The sequence below is a fragment of the Culex pipiens genome, chromosome 1 (genome assembly GCF_016801865.2).
Source record: "Culex pipiens pallens isolate TS chromosome 1, TS_CPP_V2, whole genome shotgun sequence".
Classification (NCBI taxonomy): Eukaryota; Metazoa; Arthropoda; class Insecta; order Diptera; family Culicidae; genus Culex; species Culex pipiens.
In genome coordinates, this window is record NC_068937.1 from 57,838,108 (window position 1) to 57,857,885 (window position 19,778).

At 44.8% G+C, this 19,778-nt stretch overlaps 1 protein-coding gene across 20 annotated transcripts in view; it reads left to right on the forward strand.

The window, feature by feature from the left end:
* The window catches only part of LOC120423035 (inositol hexakisphosphate and diphosphoinositol-pentakisphosphate kinase), a 38,339-nt gene that overhangs the window by 13,552 nt on the left and 5,009 nt on the right, over positions 1-19,778 (forward strand). For 4 of the 20 annotated variants that reach the window (XM_039586678.2, XM_052706405.1, XM_052706404.1 and 1 more), the window contains exons 2-12: positions 166-517; positions 609-938; positions 1,019-1,109; positions 1,166-1,320; positions 1,380-2,143; positions 2,263-2,363; positions 2,663-3,972; positions 9,373-9,465; positions 9,518-9,758; positions 12,719-14,038; positions 14,806-15,024. In XM_039586678.2, the coding sequence (XP_039442612.1) occupies positions 278-517; positions 609-938; positions 1,019-1,109; positions 1,166-1,320; positions 1,380-2,143; positions 2,263-2,363; positions 2,663-3,972; positions 9,373-9,465; positions 9,518-9,758; positions 12,719-14,038; positions 14,806-15,024 (4,864 nt within the window). In that variant the 5' untranslated portion in view covers positions 166-277. Of the gene's footprint in view, positions 1-82; positions 525-608; positions 939-1,018; positions 1,110-1,165; positions 1,321-1,379; positions 2,144-2,262; positions 2,364-2,662; positions 3,973-9,372; positions 9,466-9,517; positions 9,759-12,718; positions 14,039-14,805; positions 15,025-19,778 lie in introns of those variants that run through there. The other 16 variants (XM_039586677.2, XM_039586680.2, XM_039586683.2 and 13 more) reach the window with 16 other exon arrangements.

Consider the following 19,778-nt stretch of genomic DNA (forward strand, 5'->3'; position numbering starts at 1 on the left):
GTTTACAACAAGATGGTTCTAGTGAAGACTGAACAAGGATATTTTATTAAAAATGTTCAATGATTTGCATCTGATTGTTCAGTTCAAAAGTTGACCTGGAATAACCCATAGACGGAAAAAAGGACGAATCTCTCAAACTGTAAATCCTTACGCAATCGAGTTTAGAAAAGGCGATCGCTACATTTTGATCAATCGCATAAGCACTTTCGGAAACAATGAACTATGCAACGCCCAGTGATAGCAAAAAGTGAACTCTGCTGAAAGGACACCTCAAACAATGGAATGGTCCTGGCTGAAAGATTGGTGGCGGTTGAAAAAGCCACGTCGAACTCACCGTCGAAGCAGAACTGCCGATTCCGGTACATCCGGGGGTGTTGAAGCCGATGGTCCGGCGCACGATGGTGATATGGAATTTTCCGACGCCCACGGCTACGATCAGGGCGGTTATCAGGATGAAACCTTGTACAGTTACGACGATGATGACGATTACATCTGTTACTGTGATGAATGTATGAATGTACGATGTAAATTTTGGTTTTAAAAATACTTTTTTTTAGATTTTTTGATCGCGATCTAAAGTAATCTTGGTTTTGTTTCTTTTTTTACAGGGAGATTTGGACTCCAACGATGGCCTGGATTCGGACGATTCGTCCACATCCGGCAAGCAGGTTGTGGTGGCAGTTTGCGCGATGGCCAAAAAGTCCCAGTCGAAGCCGATGAAAGAAATCCTGACGCGGCTGCAAGAATTTGAGTTCATCAAGATGGTTGTGTTCAGCGAGGAAGTGATTCTTAAGGAACCTGTGGAGAAGTGGCCACTCTGCGATTGTTTAATTTCCTTTCACTCCAAGGGATTCCCGCTGGAGAAGGCAATCCAGTATGCGCAATTGAGACAACCGTACGTGATAAACAATTTGCACATGCAGTTTGATATACAGGTAGTAAGGGTCGTTTGTATAAACTCTGGTGACGGAAGTTGAATGGGGTTGGGTCATTTTGTTTGTTCCCTCTCGCCTTGCAGGATCGAAGACGAGTGTACGCAATCTTGGAAAAGGAAGGGATCGAAATTCCGCGGTATGCCGTGCTCGACAGAGACTCGCCGGATCCAAAGCGTGAGTATTGTCTACCAACTTGTTGAACTAAAACATTTAAGGAATGATACTTGTAGAACATGAGCTTGTCGAGTCCGAGGATCACGTGGAAGTGAATGGAATCATCTTCAATAAACCATTTGTTGAAAAGCCAGTTTCGGCGGAAGATCACAACATCTACATTTACTACCCGACGTCTGCCGGAGGTGGGAGTCAACGGTTGTTCCGTAAGGTTAGTTCTTATATAAAAAGCTCTGGTGTTTAGCGTTATCAAGCGGCAATGTGTTACAGATTGGCAGCCGCAGTAGCGTGTATTCGCCGGAGTCGCGTGTCCGGAAGACGGGTTCTTTTATCTACGAAGACTTTATGCCGACCGATGGGACAGACGTAAAGGTGTACACCGTCGGGCCGGATTATGCTCACGCCGAGGCTAGAAAGAGCCCCGCTCTTGATGGCAAGGTGGAAAGAGATAGCGACGGAAAAGAGATCCGCTATCCCGTTATTTTGAGCAACGCAGAAAAGTTGATTTCGCGCAAGGTTTGCCTGGCCTTCAAACAAACCGTGTGCGGATTCGATCTGCTGCGTGCAAACGGAAAGTCCTTCGTCTGTGATGTGAACGGGTTCAGTTTCGTGAAGAATTCAAACAAGTATTACGACGACTCGGCCAAAATCCTGGGTAATATGATTCTGCGCGAGTTGGCGCCGACGCTGCACATCCCATGGTCGGTGCCCTTTCAGCTGGACGACCCCCCTATCGTTCCCACCACATTCGGAAAAATGATGGAACTCCGGTGCGTCACCGCAATCATCCGGCATGGAGACCGTACTCCGAAGCAGAAAATGAAGGTCGAAGTGCGGCATCCCAAGTTTTTCGAGATATTCGAAAAGTACGACGGCTACAAGTACGGCCACATAAAACTCAAGCGGCCCAAGCAGCTGCAGGAGATTCTGGACATTGCGCGCTCGCTGCTGGCGGAAATACAAACCAAAGCGGCCGACTCGGAGATTGAGGAGAAGCAAAGCAAGCTGGAGCAACTGAAGAGTGTGCTGGAAATGTAAGAACAACAAATCATTATTTTACAATGTAGATAATTTGTTTAGTTTTAATTTAGTTGAGTTCTTTATATTCAATTCAAAGACCAATCTAAACAACCGCTTTCGCTTTCACCCGTAGGTACGGCCACTTTTCCGGCATCAACCGTAAGGTCCAGATGAAGTATCAACCGAAAGGCAGGCCACGTGGATCTAGCTCTGACGATGGTAAACACCGTTCTAGTACGTTTTGTTTTGCGTTGTTTATTTCATTAGCCCAACTCCTGTTCTAAATTTATTGGCTCTGTACAGTCGTTCTTCGTACAATGGTCCCGTTTGACTACGAGTTTATCTTACACATAGGACAATTGTGCGTAGGAAGATTGTTTTGCTTCTCTAAACTGCAATGAGCTTAACCATTTTGGAATGATTTTGATTTTGTTTTCACCTTCAACAATCGATGATGGCCTGATCTAATGCTGTTCTTCTGTTTCAAACAATCTCCCCGCGCGCCCTCGCCTCGTCGTGTCCCTGTGGAACAGTAGATGCACCAAAGGAACCTTCGCTGGTGCTGATATTAAAGTGGGGTGGCGAACTCACGCCGGCGGGTCGCATTCAAGCTGAGGAGCTGGGTCGAATCTTCCGCTGCATGTACCCCGGTGGACAGAGCCGTGGAGACGGGAAGGAAGGCCTCGGTGCCCAAGGATTGGGCCTGCTCCGGTTGCACTCGACATTTCGGCACGATCTGAAGATCTACGCGTCGGACGAAGGTCGGGTACAGATGACGGCTGCGGCATTTGCAAAGGGGTTACTGGCTTTGGAAGGCGAACTGACGCCGATTTTGGTGCAAATGGTTAAGAGTGCAAACACGAATGGGTTGCTGGACAATGACTGTGATTCGAGTAAATATCAGAACATGGCCAAATCTCGGCTACACGAGCTGATGCAAATTGATCGAGATTTTACGGTCGAAGATCGGGCTGCAATTAATCCTGGAAATGCGATTAGTATAAATTTGGCGATGGATTTTGTTAAGAATCCTGTGAAATGCTGTGCACACGTGCATTCGTTGATACAATCACTGTTGACGGTTGTGGGGGTTAAACGAGATGATCCCAAGACCAGGGATGCTGTCCTGTATCATGGGGAAACATGGGAACTTATGGGTCGCCGGTGGGGAAAAATAGAGAAGGATTTCTGCACAAAGAACAAAAATTTTGACATTTCAAAGATTCCGGACATTTACGATTGTATAAAGTACGACTTACAACACAATCAACACACGCTGCAGTTTGATCTAGCGGAAGAGCTTTACATCTACGCCAAATACTTGGCTGACGTTGTGATTCCACAGGAATATGGACTGACGGTGCACGAGAAATTGACAATCGGACAGGGAATTTGCACGCCACTGTTGAAGAAAATCCGAGCCGACCTGCAGCGCAACATTGAAGAACTCGGTGACGAAAGCGTCAACCGGTTAAACCCTCGCTACAGCCACGGTGTTTCGAGTCCTGGGAGACACGTCCGAACTCGACTCTATTTCACCAGCGAAAGCCACGTACATTCGCTGTTGACGGTGCTACGATATGGAGGACTTCTGAATGTCCTGACTGACGAACAATGGCGACGCGCCATGGAATATGTTTCGATGGTGTCCGAGTTGAACTACATGTCCCAAATAGTGATAATGCTGTACGAGGACCCAACGAAGGATCCCTTTTCTGAGGAACGATTCCACGTAGAACTTCACTTTTCTCCGGGGGTAAATTGTTGTGTTCAAAAGAACCTTCCGCCCGGCCCCGGATTTAGGCCCCACAGCCGGAACGATTCCGTTACATCGAAAAATGCGGTAAGTTTGGGATGGGTCGACCTGAACCTAGCTTCAGATTGCTCAAAACTTCAATGTTGTATTCACCAAAAAAAGGCAAGGATCACGCCAGTGATGTCGAAAGTAAACGCACCAGTGGTCAAAGTGCCTCAAAAATTTACACCATTGAAAAAAAAAATCTATTTATTATTTAAATCCTATTCAAAATACAATACAATCAAGATCATATTTGGGGTTTGGGCTCAGTACGCTCACCAGAATAACCCCCTAAATGCCTGCCAAAAAGCTATTTTTGTTACACTCTACACTCAAAATCAGAAGTACCCTTCAAAAAGGGTTTTATCTACCCTTTATCTGTCATCCCAAAGAAAAAAAACCCTTTTTGAGGGTTACTTCCACCCTTTTTTTCAAGTTCACCCGTCGTCACCCTTTTGAAAAGGGTTACTACCGGTAAACTTGAAAAAAGGGTGGAAGTAACCCTCAAAAAGGGTTTTTTTTGACAAAGAACTTTGTCCTAAGGTTTCTATACGTGGTGTCAATCCAAAATTTTCGCGAAGCGAAAACGTTACGTGACGAATTCCCCTCTCGGCAAATTTCCCCTCTTTTTGGTGCACGCTGGTTGGATGAACGAACGTTTCCCAATCAGTCAATCGAGAGACGTGAGATTGATGTATCTAAAATCACCCCCACTCCACCTCATAATTTTCGGATCGTCGATGAGCCAACAAAACTCGGCTCGGTCGGTCCCGAAAATTCATTCTATTGCTGGACGTCGACGAGAACACATCAGAACTAGCATCAGAAGCAGATGGCCTGGTGGCCCGGTAGCAGACGGCCTGGAGGTCCGGGTGCAGATGGCTTGGAGGCAAGGACCAGCTAAGACATGCCAGTCGCGGGAGTCGATCATTGGAACTGGCCACCACCTGGACTGGAGTGGCCGGAGGCCCCGGGGATGTTCCGATGGGGGGACATTTGCCGGACCGTAAGAGTTAGGGCAATATGGGTATCAAACTTTAGGGTTTTTGATAATGGACATGAAATTTGACATTTCGGCAGTAGTGGCCACAATCCGGAGTAGCCGGAGGCCCCGCGGATGTTCCGATGGGGGGACATTTGCCGAACCATAAGAGTTGGGGCAATATGGGTATCAAACTTAATGGTTTTTGATACTGGACATGAAATTTGACATTTTGGCAGTAGTGGCCACAATCCGGAGTAGCCGGAGGCCCCGCGGATGTTCCGATGGGGGGACATTTGCCGGACCGTAAGAGTTAGGGCAATATGGGTATCAAACTTTAGGGTTTTTGAGACTGGACATGAAATTTGACATTTCGGCAATAGTGGCCACAATCTGGAGTGGCCGGAGGCCCCGCGGATGTTCCGATGGGGGGACATTTGCCGGACCGTAAGAGTTGAGGCAATATGGGTATCAAACTTTATGGTTTTTGATACTGGACATGAAATTTTACATTTCGGCAGTAGTGGCCACAATCCGGAGTGGCCGGAGGCCCCGCGGATGTTCCGATGGGGGGACATTTGCCGGACCGTAAGAATTGGGGCAATATGGGTATCAAACTTTATGGTTTTTGAGACTTGACATGAAATTTGACATTTCGGCAATAGTGGCCACAATCTGGAGTGGCCGGAGGCCCCGCGGATGTTATGATGGGGGGACATTTGCCGGACCGTAAGAGTTGAGGCAATATGGGTATCAAACTTTATGGTTTTTGATACTGGACATGAAATTTTACATTTCGACAGTAGTGGCCACAATCCGGAGTGGCCGGAGGCCCCGCGGATGTTCCGATGGGGGGACATTTGCCGAACCATAAGAGTTGGGGCAATATGGGTATCAAACTTAATGGTTTTTGATACTGGACATGAAATTTGACATTTTGGCAGTAGTGGCCACAATCCGGAGTAGCCGGAGGCCCCGCGGATGTTCCGATGGGGGGACATTTGCCGGACCGTAAGAGTTAGGGCAATATGGGTATCAAACTTTAGGGTTTTTGAGACTGGACATGAAATTTGACATTTCGGCAATAGTGGCCACAATCTGGAGTGGCCGGAGGCCCCGCGGATGTTCCGATGGGGGGACATTTGCCGGACCGTAAGAGTTGAGGCAATATGGGTATCAAACTTTATGGTTTTTGATACTGGACATGAAATTTTACATTTCGGCAGTAGTGGCCACAATCCGGAGTGGCCGGAGGCCCCGCGGATGTTCCGATGGGGGGACATTTGCCGGACCGTAAGAATTGGGGCAATATGGGTATCAAACTTTATGGTTTTTGAGACTTGACATGAAATTTGACATTTCGGCAATAGTGGCCACAATCTGGAGTGGCCGGAGGCCCCGCGGATGTTATGATGGGGGGACATTTGCCGGACCGTAAGAGTTGAGGCAATATGGGTATCAAACTTTATGGTTTTTGATACTGGACATGAAATTTTACATTTCGACAGTAGTGGCCACAATCCGGAGTGGCCGGAGGCCCCGCGGATGTTCCGATGGGGGGACATTTGCCGGACCGTAAGAGTTGGGGCAATATGGGTATCAAACTTTATGGTTTTTGATACTGGACATGAAATTTGACATTTTGGTAGTAGTGGCCACCACCTGGAGTGGCCGCAGGCCCCGGGGATGTTCCGATAAGGGGACATTTGCGGAACCATAAGAGTTGGAGCAATATGGGTATCAAACTTTAGGGATTTTGATACTGGACATGAAATTTGACATTTCGGCAGTAGTGGCCACAATCCGGAGTGGCCGGAGGCCCCGCGGATGTTCCGATGGGGGGACATTTGCCGGACCGTAAGAATTGGGGCAATATGGGTATCAAACTTTATGGTTTTTGAGACTGGACATGAAATTTGACATTTCGGCAATAGTGGCCACAATCTGGAGTGGCCGGAGGCCCCGCGGATGTTCCGATGGGGGGACATTTGCCGGACCGTAAGAGTTGAGGCAATATGGGTATCAAACTTTATGGTTTTTGATACTGGACATGAAATTTTACATTTCGACAGTAGTGGCCACAATCCGGAGTGGCCGGAGGCCCCGCGGATGTTCCGATGGGGGGACATTTGCCGGACCGTAAGAGTTGGGGCAATATGGGTATCAAACTTTATGGTTTTTGATACTGGACATGAAATTTGACATTTTGGCAGTAGTGGCCACCACCTGGAGTGGCCGCAGGCCCCGGGGATGTTCCGATAAGGGGACATTTGCGGAACCATAAGAGTTGGAGCAATATGGGTATCAAACTTTAGGGATTTTGATACTGGACATGAAATTTGACATTTCGGCAGTAGTGGCCACAATCCGGAGTGGCCGGAGGCCCCGCGAATGTTCCGATGGGGGGACATTTGCCGGACCGTAAGAATTGGGGCAATATGGGTATCAAACTTTATGGTTTTTGATACTGGACATGAAAATTGACATTTCGGCAGTAGTGGCCATAATCTGGAGTGGCCGGAGGCCCCGCGGATGTTCCGATGGGGGGACATTTGCCGGACCGTAACAGTTGGGGCAATATGGGTATCAAACTTTATGATTTTTGATACTGGACATGAAATTTGACATTTCGGCAGTAATGGTCACAATCCGGAGTGGCGGGAGGCCCCGCGGATGTTTAAATGGAAAGACATTTGCCGGATCGTAAGAGTTGAGGCAATATGGGTATCAAACTTTATGATTTTTGAATTTGACATTTCGGCAGTAGTGGCCACAGTCCGAAGTTGCCGGAGGCCCCGGGGATGTTCCGATGGGGGGGACATTTGCCGAACCGTAAGAGTTGGGGCAATATGGGTATCAAACTTTATGGTTTTTGATACTGGACATGAAATTTGACATTTCGGCAGTAGTGGCCACAATCTGGAGTGGCCGGAGGCCCCGCGGATGTTCCGATGGGGGGACATTTGCCGGACCGTAACAGTTGGGGCAATATGGGTATCAAACTTTATGATTTTTGATACTGGACATGAAATTTGACATTTTGGTAGTAGTGGCCTCAATCTGGAGTGGCCGGAGGCCCCGCGGATGTTCCGATGGGGGGACATTTGCCGTATCGTAAGAATTAGGGCAATATGGGTATCAAACTTTATGGTTTTTGATACTGGACATGAAATTTGACATTTCGGCAATAGTGGCCACAATCTGGAGTTACCGGAGACCCCGCGGATGTTCCGATGGGGGGACATTTGCCGAACCGTAAGAGTTGAGGAAATATGGGTATCAAACTTTATGGTTTTTGATACTGGACATGAAATTTGACATTTCGGCAATAGTGGGCACAATCTGGAGTGGCCGGAGGCCCCGCGGATGTTCCGATGGGGGGACATTTGCCGGACCGTAACAGTTGGGGCAATATGGGTATCAAACTTTATGATTTTTGATACTGGACATGAAATTTGACATTTCGGCAGTAATGGTCACAATCCGGAGTGGCGGGAGGCCCCGCGGATGTTTAAATGGAAAGACATTTGCCGGATCGTAAGAGTTGAGGCAATATGGGTATCAAACTTTATGATTTTTGAATTTGACATTTCGGCAGTAGTGGCCACAGTCCGAAGTTGCCGGAGGCCCCGGGGATGTTCCGATGGGGGGGACATTTGCCGAACCGTAAGAGTTGGGGCAATATGGGTATCAAACTTTATGGTTTTTGATACTGGACATGAAATTTGACATTTCGGCAATAGTGGGCACAATCTGGAGTGGCCGGAGGCCCCGGGGATGTTCCGATGGGGGGGACATTTGCCGAACCGTAAGAGTTGGGGCAATATGGGTATCAAACTTTATGATTTTTGATACTGGACATAAAAAGTTGCATTTGGCCATTATCTGAAGTTAAGCAATTAAAATAAATTGCTTGTTAGGCAGGAAGTAATAAATAGATTACTGCGATGCACATTTTTTTGTGCCGCTGCGAAAATCTGTTTCTGGAAATTTAGAATAACTATCTCGTAATCAATTAAAGCCCTGTAAAGGGCAGTTTTAATGTCTGCTGTTCAAATTTCATTTGCTGCCGCCGATTGCTTGCAACAGCCTTGCAAAAACATTCCCGCATCTTGGTAACTTTCGAGTGGTGAAGGAAAGTCAATTGATTTCACCTCGATTTCTATTTCAGCTCCACTTGCAATTTCCGTCCCGTTAGTTCGATAGGACGTTAATTATAAGGGAATCATGGGGAAATTTAGAGCGGACATTCTAATCGAAAATTTCAACAATCATCTTGCAAAGTTCTTTGTCATACTGGTCATGTGTAACATAACCACCTGCACCTTTTTCTATGGGATGACAGATAAAGGGTAGATAAAACCCTTTTTAAAGGGTACTTCTGATTTTGAGTGTAGTTGTACGAAAATGCTTCTGTCTGAAATTGCTTAATTACAAAATTTAATTAACTTTCAAAATTTCAGAGCGGCGATGAGGAGAGTACGTCCCGTATTGACGAAGAAAACGACACAGAAGACGAAAACTCACACGGATCCGGACAAACTCTTCCCAGAGATGTAAGATGCATAACATGAATATTTGTTCTTATATTGCTAACCCTCTTTGCAGTCTTTTTCAGACACAATAAAAAATAAAGATCGCAAAATGCGCAAGATCAAATCCTCCGAACCGATCCCGATTGGCTCGTGTCACACGGTGTCCGGCCACGAGGCAATGGATCTCGCAAAACGACTCAGTGAAGAGCTGGCCGCCCAGCAGCAGACCCAGCGGCCTCTCAGCCCGGATGAACCGAGGGCGGCACGGTCTTTCGAGCACGGTGGAAAGCATGGCGGCGGAGCCCGCATGAAAGGTTCGTAACGCTATAGTTACTACTCTTTTTGTAAATATCTCCTATAAACTTCGCTTCCCACATGACCTCCCGTACAAAATATTCAAAATTTCTCTTTTCCTTAAGAAATAAACTTCGTGTACGTTACTAGTTTGGAAACTTCAATTCGACGAAAAAAAAAACTATTTCTATGTGCAAATTGCGCCCCTATTTTCAGAGTGTGCGTGCGTGTGTTTTCATGTTCTATTATCGTTACACAAACTGTAAAAAAACATGGTTTCTGTTCGAATTGGCACTCGTTCTTTGTACTTTGTTATGTTTTCTTGTAATACGTGTGTGCGCAGTTGTATTTGACTGAACATATTTGTTTGTGTGTGGCCGTACCGTACTTTTCTCTCCCCGTGTCCCCTCATACTTTTTTGGAACGTTTAAGATCCTGCACCTAAATGTAATGGCGCCCGCAGGCCGCTAACAAACCCAAGGTAATGTTTAATTTTGTTATTTCATTAAATGGATCATTTAAAGGCTCATTATTTGAAAAGAATCATTTACAACATTTAATACAAAAAATGACGTTCTAATCCCATTTTCAATATTGTTTCCTTTAGTAAACAAAACACGAGGTCATTTTTTTTTACTTAACCAATATCAGGCTTCTCGCGTTGAGTTCTGATCGTGTGTTTTAGCATAATTAATTTTATTAAGTATTGAATTAAATTCAAGGTTATTTTCCTTTTAACAGAAAAATAACCTGCAAAGATATACTCTGTAGTTGAGGTAAACTCTTTATTACCTACCTGCTTGAAATTCAGCAACTACTAATTATTTTCAAGTTTATGTTGGACAATTTTTGTACTTCATTTTACAAACATTGCAGTAAAATTGTAAATATATGTTAGGTTTGAAATGAGAGACATAGCAACCAAAAAATGATTAGCATTAGCATTAGCATTTTAGGACGCCCTATCCACGGATGGCTCCAGAGTTAGTTTGTTTTTATTACTAAATAGTACAGATTGTACAGTGTAAAAGATGCATGATTTATAGATATTTCATTTAAAGCCACTGCAGACACAACGCGACGAAGCCGTGCAAGACATAGCAACCAAAAAATGATGTCGAAATATTAAATTAAAATGTTGGGATATTACTTCTATTTATTTATTTAGGGTGAAATGGACAGTTAATGCAAATATTAGCAAATCTTCAGTTTAGAGTTTTAAAGAATCAAGAGCTATTGTATGTTTCTTGAAAGTCATTGACAAAAAACTGGACTTGTTTAATGTATGTACCAAACTAACAAACCACTCGAAAACAGATTTTTTCGTTCTCCCAGTACACTGTCGTTTTTCAAATTGTTTTTAAAGCTTCCATGTTTTTGTTTGAAAATGTATACTCGTCAATGAAAAAAATCCTACATTTTCGGAATCTTTTATCGTATGTTTCCTTAACACAACAATTTTTTCTCTGTTGTCTGTTCTCTCTCTTGTTTCCGATTTTGTTTCCTTCCTTCCGCCTTTAGTTTATTACATAATATTAGAAGTTAACCCCAGCTGCTAACCACGTAATGAATATTTTTTATCTATTTCAAATGTCCAAATAAACAACAACATCCGCGAACCGGCGACGAGACACTTCTTCAATAAGAACAATAGGAAAAAAAGCTAACCGAAACACACCTCACCAAAAACAGTAGTCTCATCTGGCTGGCAATTGTTCCGTGTTTTTGATATTTTTTTGTTGCGCGCGAGCCTGGATGTTTTGGAAATGTTTGCTTTTGAAGGAAGAGAGAATTGCTTTCCTCAGAATGACTACAATGTTGAAAGTCCAACGAATGAGTTATGGGAACGACAAAAATCGCTTCTCATAAATGGATATTTCCTTCGTAGCCAGATTGTAGTTTGATTTAAAAAAACACACACAAATTGCAATAATATGCTCTGGAAAGTAATGTTTCTTCTTTGTTTAATATTTAACACTCAAAGTTGATTGTCTCTTCACATGTTATGCAAATCCTTTGGTGTTTTATTTTGAAAAAAAAAATATTTTGAAGAAAATAATTCCAGTCTTGAAAACATAGAAAAGAGGACTGAAGACTGGAACAAAAAACGATAAAAATAATAAACGCAAGAAGTTACCAAAATTCATGAGGATGGTTTGCAAACTAGACAGACACACTTTGTACCTTTTCTGTGCTGGAAAAAAGTCAGAAGGTGTGTGTCTTGTCTATTATGCAAACGAAGTTTCCCGCAATTGAACACCACTCAAATTAAAGGCAACATAATCATAAAGGATTTTGTTTGACATGCGAGACAGCAGTTGACTTGGGCCTTTCTACAAATCACAGGGGCACAAAAAAACACAGGCGGAAGAGCACTCTACTCCACACACAACCGATACTAAAAACACCACTCTCCCCGTGGACTCAGGACTCTCCATGCAGTGCGTTGGTTTTTGTCTTTTCGTTTTTCTGTTTAACGTTTTTGCTGGTGACAGGAGTTTCTTTACTAGTTAAGATTTGTGGGTCCCCTCTTAATAATAATCGAAGTAATTTTCTAACCCGTTGCTGCAAAGCCATCTGCTTTAAAATCTCGACTTCCAAATTTGTCATTATTTTTTCGAAACTCACATAAAAATTCATCGAAGTTAATAACGGGCTTAGTGGTTTTGGTTTCATCTGTTTCAATAAATTATCTATTTGTTCTTCTTCTTTTTCTTTTCTTCCTACATAAAACTTGTTGGTTTATTATTAATACTACATTTGTAATCGGAAAATGTTCAAAACTTCTCTTGGAACGTGGGTATTTTGTACAAATGTAATCTCTCGCAACGATGTATATCAATGGTAACCGTTAATCTTTTGTTTTTTCCCCTAAATTAATGTGATAACAACCCGTTGTATACTTTTGTATTGTTTTAATTTTCTAACTTCAATGTTTTCTTGTGTTGTGTGTTGAATCTAAACTGAATGCGTCGTGCAGGCGAAACGCCATCTGCCAAGAAGCAACCTTCAACCATCGGTTACGAATCGGCTACCAACGAGCTACCACTGAGTTCTCTGGATCTTTCTCAGATTCCGAAAACGCCGGATGATAAGCAATACGACGAATCGGTACTGTACACGGGTGGCTTTGGCACATACCGTGGAGGCAATCGTGACCGAGTTCAGTTGTCGACAGTGGCCACCAATGAGCGACCGATGTCCAGCCAATGCCTTTTCATTAGGGATTCGTACTCTTGCGATTCCATCAGCGAGTTCACTCCCGATTTAGAGGGACAAGAGCTATACGTTTCTTCCTTTTCGGACACTGATTCGGAAACTTCGCGGTACTATAGTGCCTGCCATGATCTGGATCCTTTCCATTACAAGTATCCGCTGAGTAGCCGAGCTATGTCTTACACGTTTTCCAACGACCCTGAGCGAGACAACCTTACAATCTTGTTCAATGGCTATTCTTACAAGTCGATGCTGTATTCCTCGCTACCACTTGTTAGCAAAAGTTTCGATGATTTGGACTTCTTGGCAGATCCCGATACGCCCCGTATCCTTCTGAATGAATCTACCACTACCCTGCTTTTTCATGTGAAGCACCTGAATCATAGTCCCAGCCCTCGTTCTCAGTCTCAGACCATCATCGATGGTGACGGTTCTGGGAACCTGTTTTGCGCCGGTCCCACGGAACTGTTGCGCGTTGCAAGTGATCCGGTGCTGCGACTTGATAGGTCAATTACTCCCCCTGAGCCACGTTTTAAGGTGCGAACGACGGAACAGACAGACAACCAATCCGAATCTTGGACGGGCACTCCCGCGTTCATCTCGGTGACCACACCTCCTCCTCCGGAGGAGAGAGATCCTACGGACGTCGTGACCTTAGACCAAGACTTTCAAGCTATGCTAGACCAAATCTTCCCCAGCAAGAGTGTTGCCGTTGCCGCTAGTTGTAGTGAGAGTGACCCTATTGTCCCATTGACTAACCCCACCCACCTACCGCAACCTAACCTCAAACCTCATTGTTCGAAATTCGTCAAATCGCACACCACAGACAACAGTTCAAACGGCACGTCCGGCAGCGGTGGCAGTGTTGCCAACAGTCACTGTGGCCCGGGTGGTTCGTCTTCAACGACACAAAGACGTCAACGACACAGCATTGCCGGCCAGATGAGTTACTTTAAAATGCTAGGTGGATTCGGCAAAAAAATGGCCACTAGCACAAACAGCTTGTTCAGTACGGCGGTCATCAGCGGAAGCTCGTCGGCGCCGAACTTGCGGGATATGATACCGAGTACGGCCTCACCATCAGGTAATTTCTATTTTACAATACTTTACAGTTGTTTTTTTTTTTGTTATGCATTGTTAAATAATGCTGATTTATCTTCCGTTTGCTGAACTCTACTGAACTGTTAATAGATAACGACCAAGGTTCTACTTTACATGGTACATTTTTGAACCAGAGATAGATATGCTGGACAGAGATTTTCAAAGCTTTACAAAACATACTCATAGTAAATTTACGAAATTGTTTTCTCAGTGTACTCTTCAAAATTACTCGACTCCACTCAGCTCTGACACCGACTCCACAGCCATGGTTGAAACATCCCAGTCACGACGTTCAAGCAGGATTCTAGCAGAGTTCTTACAGAGCTGGATATTCTTACAGCATTCTAGCAAAAATGTTCAACCGTTCTAGCAGAATTCTGGCAGAACCATCTTTGCTAGAATATTTCGTTACCCAGTAACGACCTACTTGAAAAAAAAAATCAATAATGTTCAGTTCAGTTCAGTAAAACTTTGAGATTTTTAGTGTTGTTAAATGCCATGAGTTATCTTTTATTAAAATATTTGATTTCATCCTTCTCCTCTTGAATAAAATCGGCTTACGTCATTCCAACCGCCATTCAACCCTTCACCTGCTGTTCCGTCTATCCGATGCTGCCACAAAACCCTCGACGTATCCCGTGGCATACTCAAAACTCCCACATCCCTCTGTTTTAATGCACGAACCGTCTTTTCCTGACCATCACCACCACCACCACCACCACCTCCAACCTATTCTGTATTCGGTTTAAGCAATTGAAGGATTTGGTGGCGTGCCTCCGATACGCCCACTGGAGACGTTGCACAATGCGTTGTCCCTGCGCCAGCTGGACCACTTTCTGGAGAAGATGACCACCGGACCGCTGTTCAAGACGCCAGCCTCGTCGCCGCCCAAAACGCCGTTGCCCACTCCGACTCCCAGCCCGGCGGCGGCACTCGATCGGACCGTTGTGGGAGCGTTTGTCCAGGCCAGTAAGTGAAAATGTGCGACCGTTCGTTTATAATTCTTTCCTAGAAATTATGTTATCATTTAGTCTGTTTCAAAGTCGATCCGCATCGCTTTTTGTTCCTGTTGCATTAGCTTGTTAAAAAAAGAGCAGGTGTATTTATCATGTTTTTTTTTCGGTAAGAAAATAGTTATGTACATAGTCGAACATAAATATTCATGTTTCGAAACGAGTAGTTTTGAGCAGTAATATAAAAACTCTACTTTTATGCCTCTATGTACTGTGTAATCTGAAAAAATATCGCATGATGAATAATAATATTATTTCTCCCATAAGCATTATTTTTTATTTCCATACTGAATGTTATGATGATTCTCCCATAGTTTTAAATCTAAGCCCCAATTAGCTATTACTGGCAGTAACAGCGAGACTATATATATTTTAAGATTCAATTTTAAAATATGCGTGTACAAAAAATAATGGTTGATAATGTTGTTTAATTTTTCTTCAGGTATTTTTCTTTAGTTTTTTGTTGTTTAATTATTTTTAACCTAAAAAATCGAGCCGTGGGGTATCCCTGATGATAATTTTTTTTATTGTCGTCCTATTGTCCCATATTTTAATTCTACGGAATTTTCATGCTCACGAAGTAGGTATATTATCTTATTTTGCTTGTTGTAGATAAGAGTGGAGTTTCTTGATCCCATTTTTTGTATCGAACTTTTCGGACATCTGTAATGGTACGTTCGTTTGAAGAGTCGGTGCTGCACTGAGTACCGCACTCATTGGTTCCAGTTTTGGTTCAATCGAACATCATTTCTGGAGCAACATTTGAAAGGGCGGTACGACATTGCTCTTACGGCCTTTCATTACACGCGTACCGCCCCTTTCAAATGTTGCTCCAGATTTGTCAGTGTGCGTGGAACTCACATGCAACTGATGGTACGTTCGTTTGAGGGCTAGTTCCGCACTCAGCGCCGCACTCAGAGCTGTCAAAGCGTTTTATTAAATAAACTCGCGCTAGTTCCGCACGAGTTTCACCGCCATCTTGGAACTGAAACGCTAGTGCCGTACGCGATATTTTTTCAGTTTCATGCGAGTTCCACGCACACTGATAAATGACGTTCGATTGAACCAAAACTGGCACCGATAGTTCTTCAAACGAACGTATCATGAAAAATATCGAGTGCGGCACTAGAGTATCAGTTCCAAAATGGCGGCGAAAATCTTGCGGAACTAGCGCGAGTTTCTTAAAAAAAACACGTTGCCAGCTCTGAGAGCGGAACTAGCCCTCAAACGAACGTACCATAAGTGATGCTTTATTGTTAGATAAACGTCTTCTTGGTCGACCTCACCAACGTTGGGTCTAAGAGCCGCTGGATTGATAATACCGATCAACAAAATTTCTGCGCAGGCTCAACTTGAGGGAAAGCATAAAGATTGGGGTCCCCAAAACACGTGCTAGGAGAATGGGCGGATTTGATCCAAGGATGTACACGAATGGGACCAATTTTTTTCGAAAGATCTCGCCGAGACATGAAAAAAAGTCTTCTGGACCAACTCTCTAAACCCCAGGGGTTCAAAAGTTACAAGCTGTTGAAGTTTTGGCATTTTAAGTGAAAATACACAATAAATCATATTTTTGCATTTTCTTAAATCATTCACAAAGTCAATATTTTATTATGGATTTCGATCATCTTGACATCATTCGACGCGTATCAGCAATAACTATTAGTTCTGATATGTCTTAGCATAATTCAATCATGACTTCTCTTGTTTTTATCCGTTTAAACCCCTTGGAGTTAAGACCGGTGAGTCTACCGCCGTAACAAGCAACAGGTCGGCGGTTTTTGACCGCGGATCATACAATCATAGCTTCAGTGAGTATGGTAGACTACTTTGCTAATGTGTTGGAATGTCCTGGGTCATCCTAGGAGTCCCTGGACTTAAGATCTGAGGATCTATTACCGTAACAAGCAAGATGTCGACCGGTTTTGACAACGGAACATACCAGCATATAGATTCAGTGAGTATGTATGGTAGACTACTTTGCAGATGTGTTGGGATGTCCTCGGTCATCCAAGGGCTCCCTGGATATACAAACTTTGGAGAAAAACCATTCGGCCCTGTCTGAATATTTAAAAAAAAAGGTGCAGGTGGTTATGTTACACATGACCAGTATGACAAAGAACTTTGCAAGATGATTGTTGAAATTTTCGATTAGAATGTCCGGTCCAAATTCCCCCCTTATAATAACCGTCCTATCGAACTAAGGGGACGGAAATTGCAAGTGGAGCTGAAATAGAAATCGAAGTGAAATCAATTTACTTTCCTTCACCACTCGAAAGTTACCAAGATGCGGGAATGTTTTTGCAGGGCTGTTGCAAGCAATCGGCGGCAGTAAAGGAAATTTGAACAGCAGACAATAAAAACTACCCTTACAGGGCTCTTAATGATTACGTGATAGTTATTTTAAATTTCCAGAAACAGATTTTCGCAGTGGCATAAAAAAATGTGCATCGCAGTAATCTATTTATTACTTCCTGCCTAATAAGCAATATATTTTAACTGCTTAGTTTCAGATAATGGCCAAATGCAACTTTTTATGTCCAGTATCAAAAATCATAAAGTTTAATACCCATATTGCCCCAACTCTTACGGTTCGGCAAATGTCCCCCCCCCCATCGGAACATCCGCGCGACCTCCGGCCACTCCGGATTGTGGCCACTACTGCCAAAATATCAAATTTCATATCCAGTATCAAAAACCATAAAGTTTTATACCCATATTGCCCCAACTCTTACGGTCCGGCAAATGTCCCCCCATCGGAACATCCGCGGGGCCTCCGGCCACTCCGGATTGTGGCCACTACTGCCGAAATGTTAAATTTCATGTTCAGTATCAAAACCATAAAGTTTGATACCCATATTGCCCCAACACTTACGGTCCGGCAAATGTCCCCCCATCGGAATATCCGCGGGGCCTCCGGCCACTCCGGATTGTGGCCACTACTGCCGAAATGTCAAATTTCATATCCAGTATCAAAAACCATAATGTTTGATACCCATATTGCCCCAACTCTTACGGTCCAGCAAATGTCCCCCCATCGGAACATCCGCGGGGCCTCCGGCCACTCCGGATTGTGGCCACTACTGCCAAAATGTCAAATTTCATGTCCGGTATCAAAAACCATAAAGTTTGATACCCATATTGCCCCTACTCTTACGGTCCAGCAAATGTCCCCCCATCGGAACATCCGCGGGGCCTCTGGCCACTCCGGATTGTGGCCACTACTGCCGAAATGTCAAATTTCATGTCCAGTATCAAAAACCATAAAGTTTGGTACCCATATTGCCCCAACTCTTACGGTCCGGCAAATGTCCCCCCATCGGAACATCCGCGGGGCCTTCGGCCGCTCCGGATTGTGGCCACTGTGTGGAGTGATAAACCCTGTTGCGGTGTTAGTGAACGCACTCCATTGAATCTAGTCCAATAGGCCCCTCGTACGCAGGGCTAGACGCAGCCATGCGCTGACAACGCATGGACGCAGCCACACACACGGGTCAGTGACAGCTGGCAAAGCAGGTCCAGCTGTCAGCCTCTTTCCTCGTGTGACGCTCGGCCGGTTCGGATGCAAGTCCGCACTGGCCATCCTAGGCAGACGATTTCCTAGATGGAATCTGATTCCACACATTGGCGACCGTGACGGAGTTGCAATTTTCTTTGCAATTTACAAGAATCTGCGGGGAAATCGTCTGCCAAGGAAAGTCACAGTAAGGATAGAGTTGTCTTCGTCGAAAAAAGGTTACGGCCGAGTTTGTTTTCAACGTAAGTAGAGTGTGGCATGTTAAAAAGAATCTGTGGCAAGAAGATTTGTGGTAGTGTGCAGTTGTTTGCTCAATATTTGGAGCAAGTTTGTTCTTTTGTCGGAATTGAATTTGATAGAACGTCAAATTATTTTCAAACATAAAAATCGCATTGGGCACGGAGGTCAGATGGGCCTGCCGTGGGAAATAGCCTGGAAGGCCGCGATTGAAGGAACATTTTGTCGCGTTGGGCACGGTGGGTCAGATTGGCCCGCCGTGGTAAATAGCCTGGAAGGCCGCGATTGTTCCAAGGAAAAAAGAGTCGCGTTGGGCACGGAGGTCAGATGGGCCTGCCGTGGTAAATAGCCTGGAAGGCCGCGATTGGAGGAACATTTTGTCGCGTTGGGCACGGTGGGTCAGATTGGCCCGCCGTGGTAAATAGCCTGGAAGGCCGCGATTGTTCCAAAGAAAAAATAGTCGCGTTGGGCACGGAGGTCAGATGGGCCTGCCGTGGGAAATAGCCTGGAAGGCCGCGATTGGTGGAACTTTTTGTCGCGTTGGGCACGGTGGGTCAGATTAGCCCGCCGTGGTAAATAGCCTGGAAGGCCGCGATTGTTCCAAAGGAAAAAGAGTCGCGTTGGGCACGGAGGTCAGATGGGCCTGCCGTGGTAAATAGCCTGGAAGGCCGCGATTGGTGGAACTTTTTGTCGCGTTGGGCACGGTGGGTCAGATTGGCCCGCCGTGGTAAATAGCCTGGAAGGCCGCGATTGTTCCAAAGAAAAAATAGTCGCGTTGGGCACGGAGGTCAGATGGGCCTGCCGTGGGAAATAGCCTGGAAGGCCGCGATTGGTGGAACTTTTTGTCGCGTTGGGCACGGTGGGTCAGATTGGCCCGCCGTGGTAAATAGCCTGGAAGGCCGCGATTGTTCCAAAGGAAAAAGAGTCGCGTTGGGCACGGAGGTCAGATGGGCCTG